This window comes from Scyliorhinus canicula, chromosome 15, assembly GCF_902713615.1.
Source record: "Scyliorhinus canicula chromosome 15, sScyCan1.1, whole genome shotgun sequence".
Classification (NCBI taxonomy): domain Eukaryota; kingdom Metazoa; phylum Chordata; class Chondrichthyes; order Carcharhiniformes; family Scyliorhinidae; genus Scyliorhinus; species Scyliorhinus canicula.
Window position 1 is genome coordinate 60,902,211 of NC_052160.1, and position 22,689 is coordinate 60,924,899.

Here is a 22,689-nt window from a genome sequence, read left to right on the forward strand (position 1 = left end):
TTATCCTAACTTTGAAGTCCGACCCAAACAAAATGTCAGCAGGAATGTTGGAAACCACAGTTTCATGACTCATCCTTCGTTATCGTAGCACTCCACATATAACAGGAGTTCCACCAGCAGAGCTGCTAATCAAGCATAATCTCAGAATGAGACTGAGCCTCCTGTTTCCAAATTTGCCATGGAGGGTAGCGGCCATCCAAAATAATCAGAAAGCAAGCCCTTTTCAAATTAGATAATTTGGACATTCTGAATTCTCCCCGCGTACCCGAACAGGCGTCGGAATGTGGCGACTTGGGGCTTTCCACAGTAACTTCATTGCAGTGTTAATGTAAGCCTACTTGTGACAATAAAGATTTGAAAAAAATATATATGTATAAGTGCAGCACAATAATTGATGGTAAATGAAGCCGTGTATGTGAGAAACCTCAGTGGTGAATCATGTTGCGTTCCTGGAATTATTGGGTTGGATTCTCGGGTCCCCCTCGCCGCGTGTTTCTTAGCTGTGCGCCATTCACTGATGGCGGGAATCTATCTTCCCGCTGCTTGTCAATGGGATTTCCCATTCTACCCACCCCAGGTTGCTGGAAGACCCATGGGCGGAGGTGTACTGCCAGCAGAAAAAGTGTATCCCGAGGACGCAGAATTACAGCCATTGTCTCGAAGTCAGGTCAAACCCCGGTCGCACCACTTGGATATGGATGGACGAATCTTTCTTTAACACGTGGATCACTTGAGGAGTAAAGAGACGCTTCAGTCAGTGTTGCCATCAAGAAATGTTTTCAAACACATAAGCGCCGAAGAGCCTTACCGACCTGTTATCAACATAACTGATGTTTCTGCGGAAGAAAATAGTCATGAATTGCCTGTCCCAAAAGAGAGACCTGTGATTACAGTTCTTGTTAACACTGATCCTGTGGTGGGCAGCATGGTGGCACAGTGGTTAGCATTGCAGTCTCACGGCGCTGAGGTCCCTGGCTCGAATCCCGACCCTGGGTCACTGTCCGTGTCTAGTTTGCACATTTCCCCGTGTTTGCCATGGGTTTCGCCCCCACAACCCAAAGATGTGCAGGGTAGGTGGATTGGACATGCTGAATTGCCCCTTAATTGGAAAAAATGAATTGGGTACTATAAACATTGATCCTGTGGAAGAACCTCAGACAACATAATTACGGCGCTCTACAAGGATCAGAAACCCCCCTCAAAGACCCAACTCGTACATAATATTTTATTTATTTGCAGGATGTGGGCAATGCTGGTTAGGCCAGCATTTATTTCCCATTCCTAATTGCCCTTTTGAAGGTGGTGGTGAATTGCCTTCGTGAACTGTTGCAGTCCCTGAGGTGTAGGTACTGTTTGGGAGGGAGTTCTAGAAGTTTGCCCCAGTGACAGTGAAGGAACGGTGATATGTTTCTAAGTCACGGTGATAAGTGACTTGGAGGCAACGTCCAGGTGGTGGGATTCCCAGGTATCTGCAGCCCTTGTCCTTCTAGATGGTAGGGATCATGGGTTTGGAAGGTGCTATCTTAGGAACTTTGGCGAGCTGTTTGCAGTGCATCTCATAGATGGTATACACGGCTGCCACTGTTCGTCGGTGGTGGAAGGATTGAATGTTTGTGTAAGGGGTAGCAATCAAGCGGACTGCTCTGTTTTGGATGGTGTTAAGCTTCTTGAGTGTTGTTGGAGCTGCACTCATCCATGCAAATGGAGAGTATTCCATCACTCTCCTGACTTGTGCCTTGTAAATGGTGGACATGCTTTAGGGGGGTCAGGCAGTGAGTTACTCACTGTAGGATTGCTAGCCGTTGACCTGCTCTGGTTGCCACAATATTAATATGGCTAGTCCAATTCAGTTTCTGATTAATGGCAACCCCCAGGATGCTGATTGTGGTGATTCAGCGATGGTAATGCCATTGAATGTCAAGGGCTGATGGTTAGATCCTCTCTTGTAAGATTGTTTAGCTAATATTTAGGACGGGGGAATTAGTTATTGAAGATTGGACAAAGAATTTAAAGGGGAAGGATGTGGTGATTGCCCCTTTAAGGGTAACACAGTAAGGGTCACATGGCCTGTGCGACCAAATCGGGACTCAGAATGTGATGGTGAGACAGTCGTCTTAGGCAAAGGGACATTTTCAGAACTAGCTATAACCATGAGGCTGCTGTTCTCTTATTAGTGATGTTTGTAAAAGTGCATCATTACAGAGTTGGACATTAATTTTCAACTGTAAGCTCAGTTTGCATTATGGTTTCTCTCCTATGTTCCATGTCAAGATTAGTGCTTCCTATATACTTCAACCTCAGAGGGCAATCAGTGGGACGAATGAATGGAGTCTTCAAGCGAGCGACCATCATTACCTTCATCTTTTATACAGTAGTAAGTTACTTTGACTCTATTCCTGCCATAGCCTTGCTGTTAGTGTAGTCACTGAGCACTGGTGTGATGTATACTCAGAGTCCTACTTGACTGCTAAATAAAACAGGACAGAACCTCCTGCAAGACCTCCCGTTCCAGTTTGTGGTGGAACACATCCGGCCCTGACTCTGAAATTAAGCTGCATTCACACTTTTAAAAGCAGGCATTACATTTATTTCAAATTGCATAAGACAGAAGGATGCAGCTTTAAGCGAATGAACAGCAAACTTGGAACTGATATCTGTATGTTTCTGACCTGGGCAGTGAGGAGGTGGCGGTGGTCATTTTACTTTATAAGTGGGTACTATCCGGGCAGCCATTGATTAGGCTCCTCACTTTTATTCTGATTGAAGTGAATGGGGAGTGGTGTAGAATTGGCTATTAATTTGACATTGACTGTTTTTAACTTTGACCCGAAGTCAAATTTGACCCTTCACCCATCTTATATCATAGAATCATAGAATCACATAATTTACAGTGAAGAAGGAGGCCATTCGGGCCATTGAATCTGCACCGGCTCTTGGAAGAGCACCCTACTTAAGCACACACCTCCACCCTATCCCCATAACCCATAACCCCACCTAAACTTTTTGGACACTAAGGGCAATTTATCATGGCCAATTCACCTAACGTGCACACCTTTGGACTGTGGGAGGAAAACCGGAGCACCCGGAGGAAACCCACGCAGACATGGGGAGAACGTGGAGACTCCGCACAGACATTGACCCAAGCCGGGAATTGAACCTGGGACACTGGAGCTGTGAAGCAACTGTGCTAACCACTGTGCTACCGTGCTATGGTGAAAAGTTGCCTGAAGCTTATTAAAAGTGAAAATAAAGTGTTGGCAAAGTGGAAAGAGGTATATTGAACAGGTTAAGGGGGCTTATGATGAACAAATCACCTCAGGAAGCAACAATGAAGGGTTGGCCAGGATGGTTTGTGATTTGAAGGAGAATTTGAAAGTGTTCTAGATGGCAGAGGCCATAGGGTATAGAGGGATGCTGCTCCGTATCATCCTGGCGGATGGGGATTAGTCATAAAGCTTAATCATATTGATATCTTCCATGTGTTTAGATTTGAAATGTTTTGGTCATGATACTGATTTTTATTTTTTCTTAGCCATTATTCTTCAGAAAATATTCAGAAAACAAAAAACAATCAAGATCTGCTCCTTATGTTGTGTTATTTTCTTTTTTTTAAAAAAACATTTCAGGTCGGATTATGTGGCTACCTGCCTCTCACTGAAGGTGTACCAGGAGATATCCTTGCTGCTTTGCCCCCAAGCTTTGTAACACATGGTATACGTGCTATATTTTTCATCTCCCTCGCATTGAGCTTCCCACTGATAATTTTACCTTGTCGCCAAGCTATCAGCACCCTCTTTATCGAACAACAGGTTGGTTTATTGATCAATCACAATAATTGCTGATGACAGTTCAACATATAGCTAAGGGAAAGCTAAATGATTCGCAAATTGAGCTCTTGGGTTTTGACAGGCTGGCAAAGAAGATGTTTCCACTTGTGGGGAAATCCAAATTAAGGGCCATAAATATAAGATAGTCACATATAAATTCAATATGGAATTCAGGAGAAACTTCTTTATTCAGAGAGTGGTTAGATTGTAGAACATGCTACCATAATTGGAGTGGTTGAAATGGGTTGCATTTAAGGTGCAACTAGAGACATACATGAGAAAAAGAGGAATAGAAGATTAAGTTGGGAGGATGAGATGAGGTAAAGGTCGGAAGGGGTTTGCGAGGAACATTAATACCCTTGTAGATCAATTGAACTTACTGGTTTGTTTCTCTGTTGTGAATTCATAGAATCACTACAGTGAAGAAGGAGGCCATTCAGCCCATCGGGTTTGCACCGACACTCTGAAATAACACCCTAGCAAGGCCCACGCCCCTGCCCTATCCCTGTAACCCTACCGAACCTTTGACACAAAGGGGCAATTTAGCATGGTTAATCCACCTGCACATCTTTGGACTGTGGGAAGAAACCGGAGCACCCGGAGGTACCCCACGCAGACATGGGGAGAAAGTGCAAACTCTTGTATTCTGAACATTTCACATAATGTTACAGCTTTTACTTACTCGAACGTCACTACACAATAGCAGTGAAAACCAAATCATTCTATATGAAATTAATACATTTCTAGAATGCGTAAGCTTTAAGTTTAACCCAGTTTACCCCACAAAAATAGAAGGGGTTGGGGTTGAAAACCAGATGTCCAGTCACTCAATTTCCATCTCTATTGAAGTATGATTGACCAGAGTGCAAACTGGGCAATTCAACCTGAACTATGTTCTTCTCAGGTGAATCAGGCTAAAATCAGGGCTGAAGACTTTCAGGAAAGGGTCTTTTGTTCTGTTCATTGTGACTTGTAATATGTTTAAGGGGAAACTTTATGAAATGAAAATGGCTTATTGTCACAAGTAGGCTTCAAATGAAGTTACTGTGAAAAGCCCCTAGTCGCCACATTCCGGCGTCTGTTCGGAGAGGCTGGTATGGGAAATGAACCATGCTGCTGGCCTGCCTTGGTCTGCTTTCAAAGCCAGCTATTTAGCCCTGTGCTAAAGAGGGTGGCAATAAATGAAGACTACATTGATGGAGTAAGTTGAAGTAAATCAGGAGGAGGTTCATGTGGGACAAAATGGCCTGAGTCTGTACTGCAAACTCGAAGCAATCCTATGGCTGATTATGTGTGCAAGCCAAAATGTCCTAATCACTACACGGAACACAACTCTCCTTAGCTTCAATTAAAACTGAATGAGTGAGAACTGAACAAAAGTCTAATACTCTTTATTATGAAAAAGAAAAGTAGAGGTCAGATTTGAACCCAAGCCTCCCAAAATCAGAATTGCATGATGGTATTCCAATTACACCACGACCCAGAGGACACTTCCTCCCATCATCATTTGCAGCCAGCTTTGTCTGATGGCTTAAATAAGGGACATAGCCAGTCGGATCAGAGTGCTCCTAGATTCAGGACAGCAGCAGGAACATTACAGTTGGCCTCATTGTCCCTGGTCAACAGGATGTGAGGGAAGCAGTGCTTCCTGAAACCCTGCCAAATGTGTGTGTGTTGGGATGTTAGATATGGAAAGGATTAGATCTGGCTTTGATGTCCATCCCCCCCCACCCCAATCAAACTCCGATAACTTGGAAGTATACTTGCTCAGATGTATAAACTAAGAATGACCAAGCTCCCAGAGAGCATTAGTATCCATGAAGTATCCCCGCCCACCCTCCCCACCCTCCCCCCCACCCCCACAACCTCCACCCCCCCCCCCCCCCCCCCCACCACCTCCTCCTCCCCCCTCCCCGGGTTGCTGCTGCTGCTGACCTTTTGTTTTTACCGTTCCGCCAGGAAATCTAGGAATGGTTGCCACCTCCTGAAAAACCTCTGCACTGACCCCCTTAGGGCAAATTTCACCCTCTCCAATTTAATAAACCCCGCCATATCGTTGACCCTTGCCTCCACGCTTGGGGGTCTCGCATCCTTCCACTGAAGAAGAATCCTCCGCCGGGCTACCAGGGACGCAAAGGCCAGAATGCCGGCCTCTTTCGCCTCCTGCACTCGCGGCTCCACTGCAACCCCAAATATTGCGAGTCCCCAGCCCGGTTTGACCCTGGATCCTACCACCCTCGACACCGTCCTTGCTACTCCCTTCCAAAATTCCCCCAGCGCTGGGCACGCCCAGAACATATGGGCATGGTTTGCTGGGTTCCCTCAGCACCTAATACACCTGTCCTCGTTCCCAAAGAACCGGCTCAACCTTGTCCCGGTCATGTGGGCCCTATGCAGCACCTTAAACTGTATGAGGCTAAGCCTCGCACAAAAAGAGGAGGAGTTCACCCTTCCTAGGGCGTCTGCCCACGTCCCCTCCTCAATCTCCTCACCCAGCTCCTCCTCCCATTTACCCTTCAGCTCCTCCACCGAGGCCTCGTCTACCTCCTGCATCACCCGGTATATGTCCAAAATCCTCCCCCCTCCAACCCACCCCCCCGAGAGCACCCTGTCCTGGACCCCACGCGGCGGCAGCAGAGGGAACCGCCACCTGCCGCCTGACAAACGCCCTTGCCTGCATGTACCTAAAGGTGTTCCCCGGAGGGAGCCCGAACTTCCCTTCCAGCTCACCCAGGCTCGCAAACTTCCCGTCTGTAAACAGGTCCCCCAATCTCCTGACACCTGCCCTGTGCCAATTCAGGAACCCGCAGTCAATTCTCCCCGGGACAAATCGGTGGCTCCCCCGTATCGGGGACCCCATCGAGGCCCCCACCTCCCCCCTGTGCCGTCTCTATTGCCCCCAGATTTTGAGGGTAGCCGCCACCACCGGGCTCGTGGTATACCTCGTTGGAGGGAGCGGCAGCGGCGGCGTTACCAGCGCCTCCAGGCTCGTGCCCACACAGGACGCCATCTCCATCCTCTTCCATGCTGCCCCTTCCCCATCCATCACCCACTTACGCACCATCGCTGCGTTGGCAGCCCAGTAGTACCCACAGAGGTTGGGCAGCGCCAGCCCCCCACTATCCCTGCCCCGCTCCAGGAACACCCTTCTCACCCTCGGGGTCCCGTGCGCCCACACAAACCCCGTAATGCTCCTGTTAACCTGCCTGAAAAAGGCCTTCGGGATAAGGATGGGGAGGCACTGGAACAGGAACAGAAATCCCGGGAGCACCGTCATCTTGACTGACTGCACCCTACCCACCAGAGACAGCGGCAGCATGTCCCACCTCTTAAACTCCTCCTCCATTTGCTCCACCAGCCTTGTGAGGTTAAGCTTATGCAAGGCCCCCCAGCTCCTGGCCACCTGGACCCCCAAGTACCTGAATCTCCTCTCCGCCCTTTTTAGTGGGAGCCTACCAATCCCCCCTCCTGGTCCCCCGGGTGTACCACAAACAGATTGCTCTTCCCAAAGTTGAGCTTGTACCCTGAGAAATCCCCAAATTCCCTGAGAATCCTCATCACCTCCGGCATTCCCCCCACCGGGTCCGCCACATACAACAATAGGTCATCCGCCTAGAGCGACACTCGGTGTTCCTCCCCACCTCGCACCAGCCCCCTCCAGTTCTTCGACTCCCTCAGCGCCATGGTCAGGGGTGCAATTGCCAGCGCAAAAAGCAGGGGGGACAAGGGACACCCCTGCCTCGTCTCTCGGTATAACCAAAAATACTCCGACCTCCTCCTATTCGTGGCCACGCTCGCCATCGGGGCCTCATATAACAGTCTCACCCACCTGACAAATCCCTCCCCAAACCCAAACCTTTCCAGCACCTCCCACAAGTACCCCCACTCAACCCTATCAAAGGCCTTCTCCGCGTCCAACGCCACCACTATCTCCGCCTCCCCTTCTACCGCCGGCATCATTATAACATTCAAGAGCCTCCGTATGTTAGTGTTCAGCTGCCTCCCCTTCACGAACCCCGTTTGATCCTCATGGATAACCTGCGGCACACAGTCCTCTATTCCTGTGGCTAAAATCTTCGCCAACAGCTTGGCGTCTACATTTAAGAGTGAGATCGGCCTGTATGACCCACACTGCAGGGGATCCTTGTCCCGCTTAAGGATCAAGGAAATCAGCACCCAAGACATCGTCGGAGGCAGAGTCCCCCCTTCCCTTGCCTCGTTGAAGGTCCTAACCGACAGGGGACCCAGCAGGTCTGCATACATTTTATAGAATTCGACCGGGAACCCATCTGGCCCCGGCGCCTTCCCCGACTGCATGCTCCCTATCTCTTTGACCAGCTCCTCCAGCTCAACCGGCGCCCCCAGTCCCTCCACCTGTCCCTCCTCCACCCTCGGGAATCTCAGCCGGTCCAAAAAGCGCCCCATCCCCCCCCTCCTCTGCTGGGGGTTCGGACCGATACAGTTCCTCATAAAAGTCCCTTAAGACCCCATTAATGTGTACCCCCCTTTGCATCACATTCCCTCCCCTATCCTTAACTCCACCAATCTCCCTGGCCGCATCCCGATTATGGAGCTGGTGTGCCAGCATCCTACTCGCCTTCTCCCCATATTCATAAACCGCTCCCTGTGCCTTCCTCCACTGAGCTTCCGCCTTTTTGGTGGTCAACAAGTCGAACTCAGCCTGGAGACTACGCCGCTCCCTCAGCAATCCCTCCTCCGGTGCCTCAGCGTATCTCCTGTCCACCCTCACCATCTCCCCTACCAGTCTCACCCTCTCTCTCTGCTCTCTCGTCTCCCTGTGGGCTCGAATGGAGATCAACTCGCCCCTAACCACCGCCTTCAGCGCCTCCCAGACCGTCCCCACTCAGATCTCCCCATTGTCATTGGCCTCCAGATACCTCTCGATACATCCTCGAACCCGCCCGCCCACCTCCTCGTCCGCCAGCAGCCCCACCTCCAAGCGCCAAAGCGGGCGCTGGTCTCTCTCCTCCCCCAACTCGAGGTCTACCCAGTGCGTGGCATGGTCAGAGATGGCTATCGCCGAATACTCGGGGCCTCACGGTAGCATGGTGGCCTCACGGTAGCATGGTGGTTAGCATCAATGCTTTGGGGCCTCACGGTAGCATGGTGGTTAGCATCAATGCTTCACAGCTCCAGGGTCCCAGGTTCGATTCCCGGCTGGGTCACTGTCTGTGTGGAGTCTGCACCTCCTCCCCGTGTGTGCGTGGGTTTCCTCCGGGTGCTCCGGTTTCCTCCCACAGTCCAAAGATGTGCGGGTTAGGTGGATTGGCCATGCTAAATTGCCCGTAGTGTAAGGTTAATGGGGGGATTGTTGGGTTACGGGTATACGGGTTATGTGGGTTTAAGTAGGGTGATCATTGCTTGGCACAACATCGAGGGCCGAAGGGCCTGTTCTGTGCTGTACTGTTCTTCTTCTTCTTCTAAACTCAGCATCCTCCACCCTCGCAATCAGCGCCCTACTCATAACGAATAAATCAATCCAGGAATACGCCTTATGCACATGGGAGAAGTATGAAAATTCCCTGGCCCTTGCAAACCTCCATGGATCCACCCCTCCCATCTGGTCCATAAACCCCCTCAACACCTTAGGCGGTCGCTGGCCTCCTACCTGTCCTGGATCTGGATCGATCCAGTGCCGGATCCAGCACCGTGTTAAAATCCCCCCCCCCCCCCCCCATGATCACGCCCCCCCGCCTCCAAATCTGGAATCCGGCCCAACATGCGCCGCATGAAACCCGCATCGTCCCAATTCGGGGCGCATACATTGACCAGCACCATCCGCTCCCCCTACAGCCTACCGCTTACCATCACATACCTCCCGCTGCTGTCTGCCACAACATTCGACGCCTCAAACAACACCCTCTTCCCCACCAGGATCGCCACCCCCCGATTTTTTGCATCCAGCCCCGAATGAAACACCTGGCCTACCCATCCCTTCCTCAATCTAACCTGATCCTCCACCTTCAGGTGCGTCTCCTGAAGCATGGCCACATCCGCCTTCAGCCCCTTCAGGTGCGCAATCACGTGGGACTGTTTGACCGGCCCATTCAGTCCCCTCACATTCCAGGTTATCAGCCGGATCAGGGGGCTACCTGCCCCCCTCCCACGCCGACTAGCCATTACCCTTCCTCAGCCCGCCACGTGCCCGCGCCCTTCGCTCAGCCCGTTCCCCACGGTAGCAGACCCACATCCCGACCCCTTCCACCTACTCCAGCTCCTTCCTGGCCATTCCAGCAGCAACCCGATACCCCCCACCCCCCACCAGCTAGGACCCCCCCTAGCTGCGTTGCTCCCTCCATTGCACTCCCACAAGTCAGCTGACTCCTGCTGACCCCGGCCACTCCCGCCACTCCTCCAACCCCTCCCAGCGTGGGGCTTCCCCTCCTCCCCAGTGTCCACCAGCAGGCTTTCCTCCTTCCCCTCCCGAGCGGGAAAAGGCCCGCGCTTCCCAGCTCCGGCCCCGCCCCCTTCAACCCTCAGCGCGGGAAAAAGCCCGCGCTTTCCACCTACCCGACCCCACCTCCTCTAAAGCAGCTCCCTTTACCGGCCCGTTCCCCTCGCGGGGCCCCAACACCCCTTCACACCATCAGCCCCCCACACTGCAGGTCCGTCCCCCTCCTCGGGCCCATCCAACAAACCCAAGCAGAAAACAGTGCCCCATCCGCCCTGAAAACAACAAAGAACTAACAAACAGAGAACCCCCCCCCCTCAAAATATAACACAGTTACATGCAGACCCCCGCACCCAACCCTCAGTCTGAGTCCAACTTCTCGGCCTGCACAAAGGCCCACACCTCCTCCGGGGACTCAAAGTAAAAGTGCCGGTCCTTGTAGGTGAGCCACAAATGCGCCGGCTGTAGCATGCCGAACTTCACTCCCTTCCTGTGAAGCACCGCCTTCGTCCGGTTGTACCCGGCCCTCTTCTTTGCCATCTCCGCACTCCAGTCCTGGTAGATCCGTACCACCGCGTTCTCCCACCTGCTGCTCCGCTCCTTCTTGGCCCACCTGAGCACACACTCCCGGTCAGCAAACCGGTGGAACTGCATCAGCACCGCCCGTGGCGGCTCATTCGACTTGGGTCTTCTTGCCAATATTCTGTGGGCTCCCTCCAGCTCCAGGGGCCCCTGAAAGGACCCAGGTCTCATCAGCGAATTTAGCATGATGACCACATAGGCCCCCATGTCTGACCCCTCCAGCCCCGGGAGGCCCAGGATCCGCAGATTTTTCCGCCTCGACCGGTTCTCCATCTCCTCGAACCTCTCCTGCCATTTTTTATGGAGCGCCTCGTGCATCGCCACCTTCACCGCGAGGCCTAAGGTCTCGTCCTCTCTTTCGGAGGCTTTTTGTCGGATCTCTCGGATCGCCACCCCCTGGGCATTCTGGGTCTCCAGCAGCTTGTCAATTGAAGCCTTCAACGGCTCCAGCAACTCCGCTTTAAGCTCCCTGAAGCAGCGCTGGAGAGTCTCCTGCTGCTCCTGCACCCACTGCCTCCATGCCTCCTGGTCTCCGCCCGCCGCCATCTTGTGCTTCTTCCCTCGCTTCTGCTTTTGCGCTGCAACCAATTTCTTACTCGCCCCACTCCTGGTCCAGGCCATATACTGCTGGGGAAATGTTGCTGACTCTTTCCCACGTCGGGAAACGTCGAAAAAGTACCACTGGGGGCCCTAGAAAGAGCCCAAAAGTCCGTTCCTGGCGGGAGCTGCCGAACGTGCGGCGTAGCTCCGCAAAGCCGCAACCGGAAGTGTTCTGATAAGTTTGACCCAAAAGGTTGTGTGTCATTGAATCCCTGCAGTGCAGATAGAGGCCATTTAGCCCATTGAGTCTGCACCAACCCTCTGAAAAAGCACCTATCTCTGCAACCCCCACAATCACACCTAACCTGCACATCTTGGGATATCTTGACTGAAATGTCTCACAACAGGCTAATCCAGCTGACACTTGTGCCTCTGTCGATTGTACATGATTTGAGAATTAGACAAGATGGCCGCACCAAATCAACTTTGACATGAGACAGAATGGGCCCGGGATGAAAATATATGAATGTGGATTTTAATTTTTATTTAAAGCTGAGTACTCAAGGCTGTATGGCTTAGAATTGGAAACTTTAGGTGCATAAGTTCAACACTGTAACTTCAAACTAATATACAATGGAGCTCAAAAGAAAGGCCGGAATTTTCTAGTCCCACCTGTAGCAGGAAACGTTGCAGGCAGCATGGAAATATTGGAGAGGCAGTCAAAAGTCCATTGACTTTCGGAAAATCCCGGCCTTTTAAAGTGGAACATTTGACAAACATTCAACAATGAAAAACTAAACGGTAGAAATGGGCTGAGCAAGGTCATGGCCACAGAGAAACAAATTTACGCTCAGGGATTGGAATCAATGAGGAAATATCCAGTTGAAATGGCAACTGAGTAGACCAAATAAATACTGACAACAAAAAACGGTTAATATATTGGTGGCGTCGTAGTCCAGATGCTCAGGCCATTGCTCTGGGGACATGGGTTCAAATCCGCGATTTTTTTTTACCTTTTTTAGTTTATTTTTATTTTTTTATTCTTTTATTAGAGTTACAAAGCCAGAGCTCAGAGTTAGGACAGAGGCAAACCCCTAATCCAGCTCCTCGCCTGCTCCAGAAACCAATTCAAATTGAATCCAATTGATTGTCCCCACAAGAGAGAGACATGCCAGATCCAGGCATTACACCTGACCTCACGCTCATCGCAGCCAAAAGGTCGAGAAGCGATGGGTTCAAATCCTAGATGGTGGAATTTGAATACAATGAATAAATCTGGAATTGAAAGCTAGTCTCCGTGATGGTCACCATGACAACTATCACCCATCTGGTTCACTCGTGCCCCTTTTGGGAAGGAAATCTGCCACCCTTATCTAGTCTGGCCTACACGTGCCTCCGGATCCACAGCAGTGTGGTTGAATTACCCTCTGAAATGGCCGAGCAAGCCACTCAGTTCAGGGGCAATTAGGGGTGGGCACTAAATTGCCCAAGAAAGAATAATTACAAAGATCATTGGTACATACAAGGCCTCTAATAAAACCACATGTTTGAAAAGGTTACCTTGGGCAGAATCTTCCGGCCCTGCCCGCGTAGGAATCACTCCGGCCTCCGTGCCCACCACTCAACTTAGACTTTGGAGCAGAAACTTCCACCCCATATTGTTCTGTTGAGAGGGAACAGATGACTGATTAAGATATGATTAAAGATCTTTTTATTCAGACTGACCTTTCTCGGAAGGCGGTGGAGGCAAGGTCAATGAATATTTCTAAGGCGGAGATAGATTAATGTTAGGAGAGGGAATCAAAGGGAGTACATGGGAATGTGGAACTTGAAACACAAATAGATCAGCCATGATCATATCAAATGACGGAGCAGGCCGGAGGGGCCGAATGGCCCACTTCTGCTCCTATTTCATGTAAAAAAACAGGATATTCGCATGTTTGTGCTGAGGAAAGCGAGACTCAGATTGTGCTTGTTGTGTCTCACTCATTTTCTGAATGTGTCTGAACACTGGAAATGATCAAAGCTCACGGATACATTCTTTACGTCTTTTACAGAAAGATGATGGCACATTCTCAGTCAGTGGCGATATGCCCTTTCATCAGCATGTAACAGCCACAGTTTTCATAGTGTACTGCACCATGAGCCTGGGTGTATTGGTGCCTGACGGTAAGTCAAACTCTGTGAGCTGGAACCAGCAGTACAGGAGTATTTGTTTTCTTAAAAAGAATAGTTTAGCATCTGTGGTAGTATGACTAGAGGTACTACGGTACCTAGCAATGCCGAGACACCATTGGTGGAGAAGGCTCGCTGCTCATTGGCCCGATGGTATGTAACACTAGTCATTGGTTAGAATTGTGAGGTAGCCCCGCCCAGTAAGGCGGGGTATAAGAGCCCGTGTATCCCCCACAGCTTCCTTTCTGTACCTGAGCTGCTGGGGGAAAATCTTGTCTATTCGGTTCGGACTACAACCTCGCTTCTGTGGTCATTGATAGTACATCAGCGTTAACTGGTGATTATCCCGCTGGCGGGAAACCCAGGGGCGGGGGGTGCGCTGCCAGTGGGAATCCCACGGCCGGAGAATTCCAGTCTCAAGTTTATATGCTAAGCCATGTTCTCATCGTTCTGCCGTACTGTTTTCTCGAGTGAGGGTGATCACAAGATAGCTTGTGTCATATCCAGTAAACTACGTTCTGTAACAAGGGTTTCTGTTTGGTTCTAACACCACATTATAACACCAAATATTAGCTGGAATTTTCCGGCCATTGGGATTCTCTTTTCCTGGGAGCGTGGGGTGGCAATGCGGCAGGAAGAGAGATTGCCGCCGCCAGCAAATGGCGAGCTGCCGAGAAACACACGCTGGGAGAGCGGAGAATCCAGCCCGCTGTATGTGTAAGATTATACTTTGGTCCATAATGTGTGAAGATTTGCTAGTGGGAGGGGGGTGTTCACATTTCCGAGCGTAAGGAAAACATGACAAATGGACCAGGCAGGAGAGAAAGAGAATATTTGAAAATCAGTAAGTTGTTCTGATATGGAATGCATTGCCTGAAAGGTTGGTGGAACCAGTTTCAATAGTAACTTTCAATAGTGAGTGGGACAAACACACGAAGAGGGATAATTTGCCAGGCGATGTTTAAAGATCAGGGACTAATCAAAAGAATTAGCAAACCACACAATGGGTTGGGGCGGCATGCAGCACAGTGGTTAGCACTGCTGCCTAAGGCACTGAGGACCCAGATTCAAACCCCAGCCCTGGGACACTGTCCACCTGGAGTTTTCCCATTCTTCCCGTATCTGTATGGGTTTCACCCCCACAACCCAAAGATGTGCAGGATAGGTGGATTTGCCACGTTAAATTGCCCCTTAATTGGAAAATAAATAATTGGGTACACTAAATCATTGGGTATTCTAAGTTTAAAAAAAAACATACAATGGGTTAAATATCCTCCATTTGTGCTCTGTGATTCCAGTAAAGCCCAAACGTATCAAAATTAAGGACAATCTCTGTTCCTTCTTCTCATACACTTGCATTTTGCCTATGCCTGTAAATGCACAATGTAAATCTTGATCCAAGCAACAAGTTAAAGGAAGATCAAGGAGGACTAACAAGGCAAGGGAACACACAATGAAAGTAAGACGGTGAGATGTACCGAGGACCAGAGTGACCTTGGGGTGCATCTCCAAAGATCCTTGAAGGCAGCAGGACAGTAGATACGGTGGCCAAGCAGACATATGGGATACTTACCTTTATTAGCCAAGGAGGTTATGATGGAGCTGCTTAAAATGCTCATTAGTCCACAGTTGGAGTACTGTGTGCTGTTCTGGTCACCACACTATAGGAAGGATGTGATTGCACTAGAAGGGGTGCAGAGGAGATTCACCAGGATATTGCTGAGTCTGTAACATTTCAGTTATGAAGAGAGGCTGGTTAGGCTGGGGTTATTTTCCTTAGAGCAGAGATGGCTAAGGGGGGAACCTCATCAAGATGTGCAAAATTATAGGAGATATAGATAGGAGGAAGCTTTTTCCTTTAGTGGAGGGGTCAATAACCAAAAGGAATAGATTTAGGGCCTGATTCTCCCGAACAATTTCTAAGTGTGGTAGCGAGCGGGAACTGCCGTGACCTGCCCGGCACTTGGCCTGGCAAGGCTGGCAATGCTATTCAACGTTAATTGGTCCATTTAATGAGGCTCCATGGGCTTCCCAGCTGATTCGTCGGCACTGGGCTCGCCAGGCCCCCATTAACAAGGTTGATTAGCACTTGCTCAACTAACCCGGCACGTTTGCCAAGTGGTTAGCACTGCTACCTCACAGGGCCAGGGACACGGGTTCAATTCTGGCCTCAGGTCACTGTCTGTGTGGAGTTTGCACTTTCTCCCCGTATCTCCGTGGGGTTCATCCGGGTGCTCTGGTTTCCTCCCACAGCCACAAAGATGTGCAGGTTAGGTGGATTGGCTATGCTAAATTGCCCCTTAGTATCCAAAAGGTTAGGTGGGGTAACTGGGTTATGGGGATAGGGTGGGGCCTGACCCGAGGTAGGGTATTCTTTCAGAGGGTCGGTGCACACTCGATGGCCCGAATAGCATCCTTCTGCATTGTAGGAATTCTATGAAACCCAGCCAGCTCGCAACAATGGCACTCAGGAATCCGACCCCAATGTTCAGATATGCAGACCTGGGGAGGCTTCTAGGCGTTGTGGAGGCCAGTAGAGATGGTCTGTTTCCCCAAGGGTCCCGGAGGGTCAGCCACAGGGCAGCCAGTGCTACCTGGGATGAGATGGCGATGGCTGTAAGCTCCAAGAGAATGACCAGTGCCAAAAAAGGTCAACTACCTACACAGAGGAGCATGTGTGAATAGACACAAACTGCACTCCCCCACTCCGAGTTTTCCACCCCCACACAAGCATCTACCCCCCAACTCTCCATGTGATCCCCAACTCACCCATCATCCCTTCTCCATTCAACCCCCAACCCTTCCTTCACACTCCCTCCCACCACTGTGAACCATGCATGTGGCTAACGATGCCTCCTCTGTGTCTACTCAGAAAAGGCCCTCCCCCAATCACAGGGAGAGGGTCCAGACTGGCAGCGGGGTGCCAGACTTAAGAATCCATACCTCCTTCGAGGAGAGGGCCCTGGAAGTGACTGGGGTGGCCAAGGAGAGGGCGGTTACCCCCGCGGAGGTTGGTGGATGCCTCAGAGGTGAGGATCCACCGGGCCCCACCCGGAGGACCTGTCAAACATCAGTTGTTATTGCCCTACTGACTGACCCATCTCTCCCACTGACTACATATCCATTCTCCCGCAGGTCCTCCAGCTGACGTGGCTGACCCATCCTGGGGGGCAACCCCTCCAACCTCCCAGGAGACCTCCGCGGAGGGCAGCTTCGAGGAAGACACAATCAAGGTGTCACAGCTGTCATCCCCATTCTCCACCAGCGCACATACACACACCTCGGTGGGAAATGTTAGTGGTCAGACTTTTGGGGCACAATCTGGTTAGCACCACACAGCTGCTGATGTACATCAGGTGGAGGCAGGAACCCCCAGGTGAGACAGCAGTGGGAGGTCTGCTGGATTCCAGGACCCAGTTGTCTCTCAGCCTGATACTGAGCCTATGGATGAGGTATTTCCAGAGCTGGTGGAGATAATAGGAAGCGGCCAGAACATTCAAAGGGAGATGTCAGCGACACTCCAGCAGATCCATGATTAGCGGAGTCCCAGAGTGTAGGGGATGTCGCTGGCAATGGGTGGCACTGAGGCCAACACTGCTAGTTTGGCAACCGCAGTGGAGAGCCTGGTGCACGGCGTCAGCACCATTAGTGAAGGTATCCAAGGCGTTGTGCACTCGGTGACGGCCATGGCTGAGGGCCTTGGCAGGATGATCGCCTCGCTGGGGGATGTGACCCAGCACCAGGCTGACCTTGATGAGATGATGTGGGGCATGTCTCACTCTCAGATGGGAATGGCCAAGGCGCTGCAGAAGGTGTCCCAGTGGCAGGTGGACATTGCCGAGACACTGCAGAGTATGGCCCAATCACTGAGGAGCATCGCCGAGGGCGATGACACAATGGTGCAAGCATCAGGGATCCGCCAGGGCTGGCAGAGCCAGATGATGCAGGGTAGCCGGGGCTCTAACCAGCTGCCCCTCCATCCCAAGGTGAACCGCAGGGCCCTATGGACACTGACCGGGGGGGAGGGGGCTCTGAGTGCCAACACGGACCTGACCCATGGAGTGACAACGGTGGCCACCAGCCCCTCCGAGTTCCACCCCTCTGATGAGGCCGCATCTCCGCCCCCAGAGGACACCCGCCAGGGGCATCGAAAGCCACGGGACGAGGTAAACAGCTGGCTGCCTCCACCTCAGATGTGCATCCTGGGGACACACTTAGACGTAGCGGCAGAGTTAGGAAGGCAAAGCACATCGAGGATCACTGGGAGCAACGGGGGAGGGGGACAGGGTTGGGGGGGTAGGTAGGGGGTGAGGGGGAGGACAGCACCATTGAGAGAGTGGGGAATTTTAAAACATGATAAACATCCTTGACCGCAAGCAGTATATTGTGTCTGTCACTTTCTTCTGCAAATCGGCCCGACCTCCGAACACTTGGCCCATCTCTCCAGGCATCTTCCCCTCTCCGTAGCACTCACCCACTCTCTGGCCGTGAACATGTCCCCGGAGCTGTGTCCTACCCCCTGGGTGTTCGGCTGTTGGCTGCTGCATGTGTGATGTTGCCTCCTGTGGAGTTCAGCCACAACGTCCATGCATCGAGGTGTGATTGGGATTCTAGGCAATGACTCCCACATGTCCACCCACTGGAATCCACTTGGGTTGTGTGAAGTGCTCACTTAACCACGATTGCCAATTCTCTATTAGCAATAGCTTTCAGGCGTACGGCCAGAGGCCTCGGCAGTCGGTGGAAGTTACGGTGGTCGCTGGGGCAGATGGTCGAAGCTGGGGTTGCCCGCTGAATGGATACACACAAACCAGGAGTTGGCTTGCTGGTGATGCATGCGTTTTCCCCCTAGCGGCCCCCGCCGCTTCCCATGGTGGCAGGCCACCCCTCTGGAGGGTACACCCCCTCCCTCCACTCAGATGTGGGTGCCCTCAACTCCCCGCTGAGCACTATGGTGGCAAGCCTAGCGCCCCAAGGCTCTTTGCCTGTGAACAAAGATGGCTACTCACCTCTTTGGCTCCCCAAAGAACCCAGGTGTACATTTTTCGAAAGGAGTACTAATCGGCTCCAGTGTGACCTCTTGCTGGGGAGGCCGTTAGATATGGGGTGGCTCCCGTTAGTTGCATGGAAATAGGGTTTAAGTAGTAATAATTGGTTTCTCACCACACCACGGCGAGAACCCGATTTTGCCTACACGAGCAGGCCGGTTGCATCGCAAACTGTTTGGCGCCTGGCACGCTTCTCCTTTTCAGCCTCTCCCGCTATTCACCAGCCTCGTTTCTCTCACGCGAGAGCGCACTGAGGCTGGAGAATCACGCTCTTACGGTAAGGAGCACGTGATTTAAAGGGGATTTGAGGAAATGCTTTTTCATCCAGAGGGTGGTGGGAATCTGGAACTCGCTGCCTGAAAGGGCGGGAACCCTCACAACATTTAAGAACTATTTAGATGATCACTTGAAATTCCACAGCATACAAGGCTACAGACCAGGGAATGGAAAATGAGTTAAGAATAGATAGGTGCTTGATGTTGGCCACAGTCACGATGGGCCGAAGAGCCTCTTTCTATGCTGTAAAACTCTGTGTCTGTGAGTCTTTACCGCTCTCACTCCAGCTAGATTCTCATTGCCCTGATTGTGTTGTCTTTTTGTTTTTTCAGTGCAGACCGTGTTAGGGATAATGGGAACTACCATGGGGAGTTTCATATGCTTCATCTGTCCATCTGTAATTCATGCAAAACTGCGGAAACATACATTCACAGGAATAGTAAGTTTAACTTGAAAAATGAATGAAAATCGCTTATTGTCACGAGTAGGCTTCAAATGAAGTTACTGTGGAAAGCCCCTAGTCGCCACATTCCAGCGCCTGTTCGGGGAGGCTGGTACGGGAATCGAACCGTGCTGCTGGACTGCTTTAAAAACCAGCTATTTAGCCTTGTGCTAAACCAGCCCCAACATTACATTATGCTCTAAACTCTAGCAGTGTAAGATGGTAATTTACTATTTCACATTCTGTGGTTACAGATTCCCCTTCACACCTCAATGGCCTTTAATGTTAAGGAACAGCCCGATGGGAATAAAAGGATAGACTTCCTTTGCTAGTGGGGCTGGGATGACTTTAACTCGGCGAGGAGTTTTGTGTTGTTAAAATACAAAAAATCTGTATCCTGAACCCAAACTGTCACCTCCAGTTTTAATGGGAGGCAGGACAGGGGCTGGGCAACCAATCAGCTCACAGGAAGCAGATTGCCAATTTAAATATTACAAGGCTGCATGCTTCATATTTAACCGCCATTTGGCCAGTCAAGATCTCCCGCGCTCAGGGAGAACCAGTGGTTAGAGAGGCGTGATGATGTTGATCAGGGTGGTAGGCGCCTTGCCGCTTACCTGTGGATCCAGTCTATCTGCTTTACCATCTGCAACCAGATTCCACCTCCTACCCAGACCTCCTCCAACTCCAGCCACCTGGTTGGTTCCTGGCTTAGCACTCCGAATGGTCCCTGCCCTGCAGCTTCCCCGATTTTCCCAGGCTCCAATCTCCCTCTTCCCTTCGGCCTCCCCAATCTACCCGGGTTCCCCTTCACTCCCTGACTGCGGCCTAGTGCTGAAGGCCTTCCCACCTGACAGCCAGCAGCCTCTCCATCCGACTGTCTGCGGTCGCGTAATGGAGACAGAAAATGGTCAGCAGATTCTGCCGGTAAATCCAGGAAACCAGGGGGATATTGTAGGATTGAGAAAAATCTCCTGCTCACGTTTGAAAGGCTGAATTCCAAACTCCATTTTGAAACCTGTATTGTGGACAATATTGATGCAGTTAAAAGTGTCTCAACTAAAACCTGGTCTTGCAGCTTGTTCTGGGAGTGGGAATCCTCCTCCTACTTATCCGTGTTTCCAGTATCATTGATTTAAACGGAGAAAACTTCCATTTGCAACCGGCTTTGAAATCCGGAGTGGCTGATGAATCAGGAAATGCAAAGCCAGAATATAGGAATAAAGGTGAGATTGTTGTTCAATTATTTCTTTGAAAATATTTTATTAAATTTGTAACATTTTATACATGAACAACAATCGAACAATAAAACATGCATCAACAACCTCAACAAACATATTAAAAGAAAAACCCAGCCAACAATTGTATTCCCCCCAATATAACACCCCACTCAACAGCTAACAGTAATCAGATCCTTGAAATACAATATAAACAGTCGGCACCTACTGTAGAACCCGTCAATCGCTCCCCTAACCGTGAACTTGGCCTTCTTGAGGTACAAAAACTGCAGCAAGTCACCCAGCCATGCTGCAGCACTGGGCAGTGCCGCCTGCCTCCAACTCAGGAAAATCTGCCGCCAACACAACGAGGCAAAATCCAGATCAGCCGCCATCACCGCAGTTCTCAATCCGGCTGGTCTGATACCCCAAATATCGCAACTAATGGGCAGGGCTCCAAATCCACATCTAAAATTGCCGATGTGGTCTTGAGAAAAGACCCCCCAGAAACCCGCCGATTTGGGGCAGGGCCAGAACATCTGTGCATGGTTCACAGGCCCTCTCGAGTACCGCTTGTACTTATCCTCAATCCCTTCAAAAAGGTCTTGGTGAGATGTGGCCTGAACACCACCTTGAGCTGTATCAAACATAGCCTCGCGCATTCACCCGACGGAGAGACTCACTCCAAACCTCCTCCTCCAAAATGGGATCTAGCTCCTCCTCCTCCCACCAAATCTTCACCTCCTCCAACGAAACGTCCTCTTCGCCATGATTCGACCGGACAACCCAGACGTCCCGCCCTCCTCCGACCCTGCACAGGACAGAATCCGTTGCAGCGAGGTGAATGGCGAGGGAACGTTGAAAAGCTTGCCGGACCCAGTTACGCACCTACACCGATCCACCCCACCGTGACCTGCCCCCTCCCTCAGCTCCTCCCTGTCAGCAAACTGACCCTCCAAAAATAGGCCTGGCCGCACCACTGGTGCAAAAACCACATTGAGTAACTGCCTCATGTTAGACAGCTTCCTGCTCCTCACGAGCCCATGCATCACCCAGCCCATGGACAACAGGTCAAACTGCATTTGCGGCTTCTTCCTGTGTTCCCAAAGCTCAGGCATGGCATCATTTGCACACTCCCTATCCACAACTAGAATCTCATCCACCAGCTCCTGACACTCCTGCCTGGCCTCCCTATCCTAGTCTTGTACGAAATGACCTGTCTCCTTTTCTTTAAAACCTCTCATAATATAGAAGGGGAGACCGCCCTGTCCTCGTTCCATGCCACATAATCCATTATAGTCCTGGAAATGGTAACTCAAAACCCGAGGTCAGCCAACAGACCCACATCCAACCTCCAGCCCCCGTGCTATACCTAACCTGCCCCCAGCTTCAAATTTACCCAGTGCGGCCCATGGTCCGAAAATGACCACCACTGAATATTCCACACGTTTTACCCCAGGGAGCAAAGACTTAGCCAAAACAAAGAAGTCAATCCTTGAGTATACCTTGTGCACTGGCAGAAAAGATGAAAACTCCTCCCCGCACCCCTGGTTTACAAACCGCTCGGATCCACCCCTCCTGTCTCTTCCATGAATGCTGCCATCCCTGAAAGAATCGGCGACCTTGGCCTGGAGCGATCTAACTTTGGATCCAAAACAAAGTTAAAATTCCCCCCTAAACTCAGCTGGTGCATATCCAACTGCAGAATAGAAGCCTTTTCATCAACTTAATGTCAGCCCAATTTGGGGCATTCACCAACACCACCACCTTCCCTTCCAACGTACCTGTAACTATCACATAACGACCCCCATGATTAGCCACCACCGACCAGCCTGAGAACGAAGCAGCTTGCTGACCAGAATCGCCAGCCCCCTTTGCCCTACTATCCTCAATGAAAAACCTGGCTCACCCAAGCCATCAGCAACCTGATCTGGTCCTGCAGCCGCAGGTGTGTATCCTGTAGGAACAGCACATCGGCCCTCAAACTTTTCAAATAGGAAAAACCCATGCTTTCTTCACAGGACACCCAAGCTTCACACATTCCAGGTGATCAACCTTCTTGGGGGTCCCTTACCCACCGCCTCCCCTCAAGTCAGCCATTGAGAACGTGACTTAATGTTCCAGCCGAAATTCCCAGATTCCAGGCCCACCTAAAATGGCCGCCAGCCCC

At 51.0% G+C, this 22,689-nt stretch overlaps 1 protein-coding gene across 1 annotated transcript in view; it reads left to right on the top strand.

The window, feature by feature from the left end:
• The window catches only part of LOC119978978 (putative sodium-coupled neutral amino acid transporter 10), an 80,637-nt gene that overhangs the window by 52,124 nt on the left and 5,824 nt on the right, over nt 1–22,689 (top strand). Inside the window, exons 7-11 of the mRNA XM_038820940.1 lie at nt 2,272–2,374; nt 3,627–3,809; nt 13,419–13,530; nt 19,193–19,299; nt 20,381–20,528. Coding sequence (XP_038676868.1) covers nt 2,272–2,374; nt 3,627–3,809; nt 13,419–13,530; nt 19,193–19,299; nt 20,381–20,528 — 653 coding nt within the window. The remainder of the gene's footprint in view (nt 1–2,271; nt 2,375–3,626; nt 3,810–13,418; nt 13,531–19,192; nt 19,300–20,380; nt 20,529–22,689) is intronic.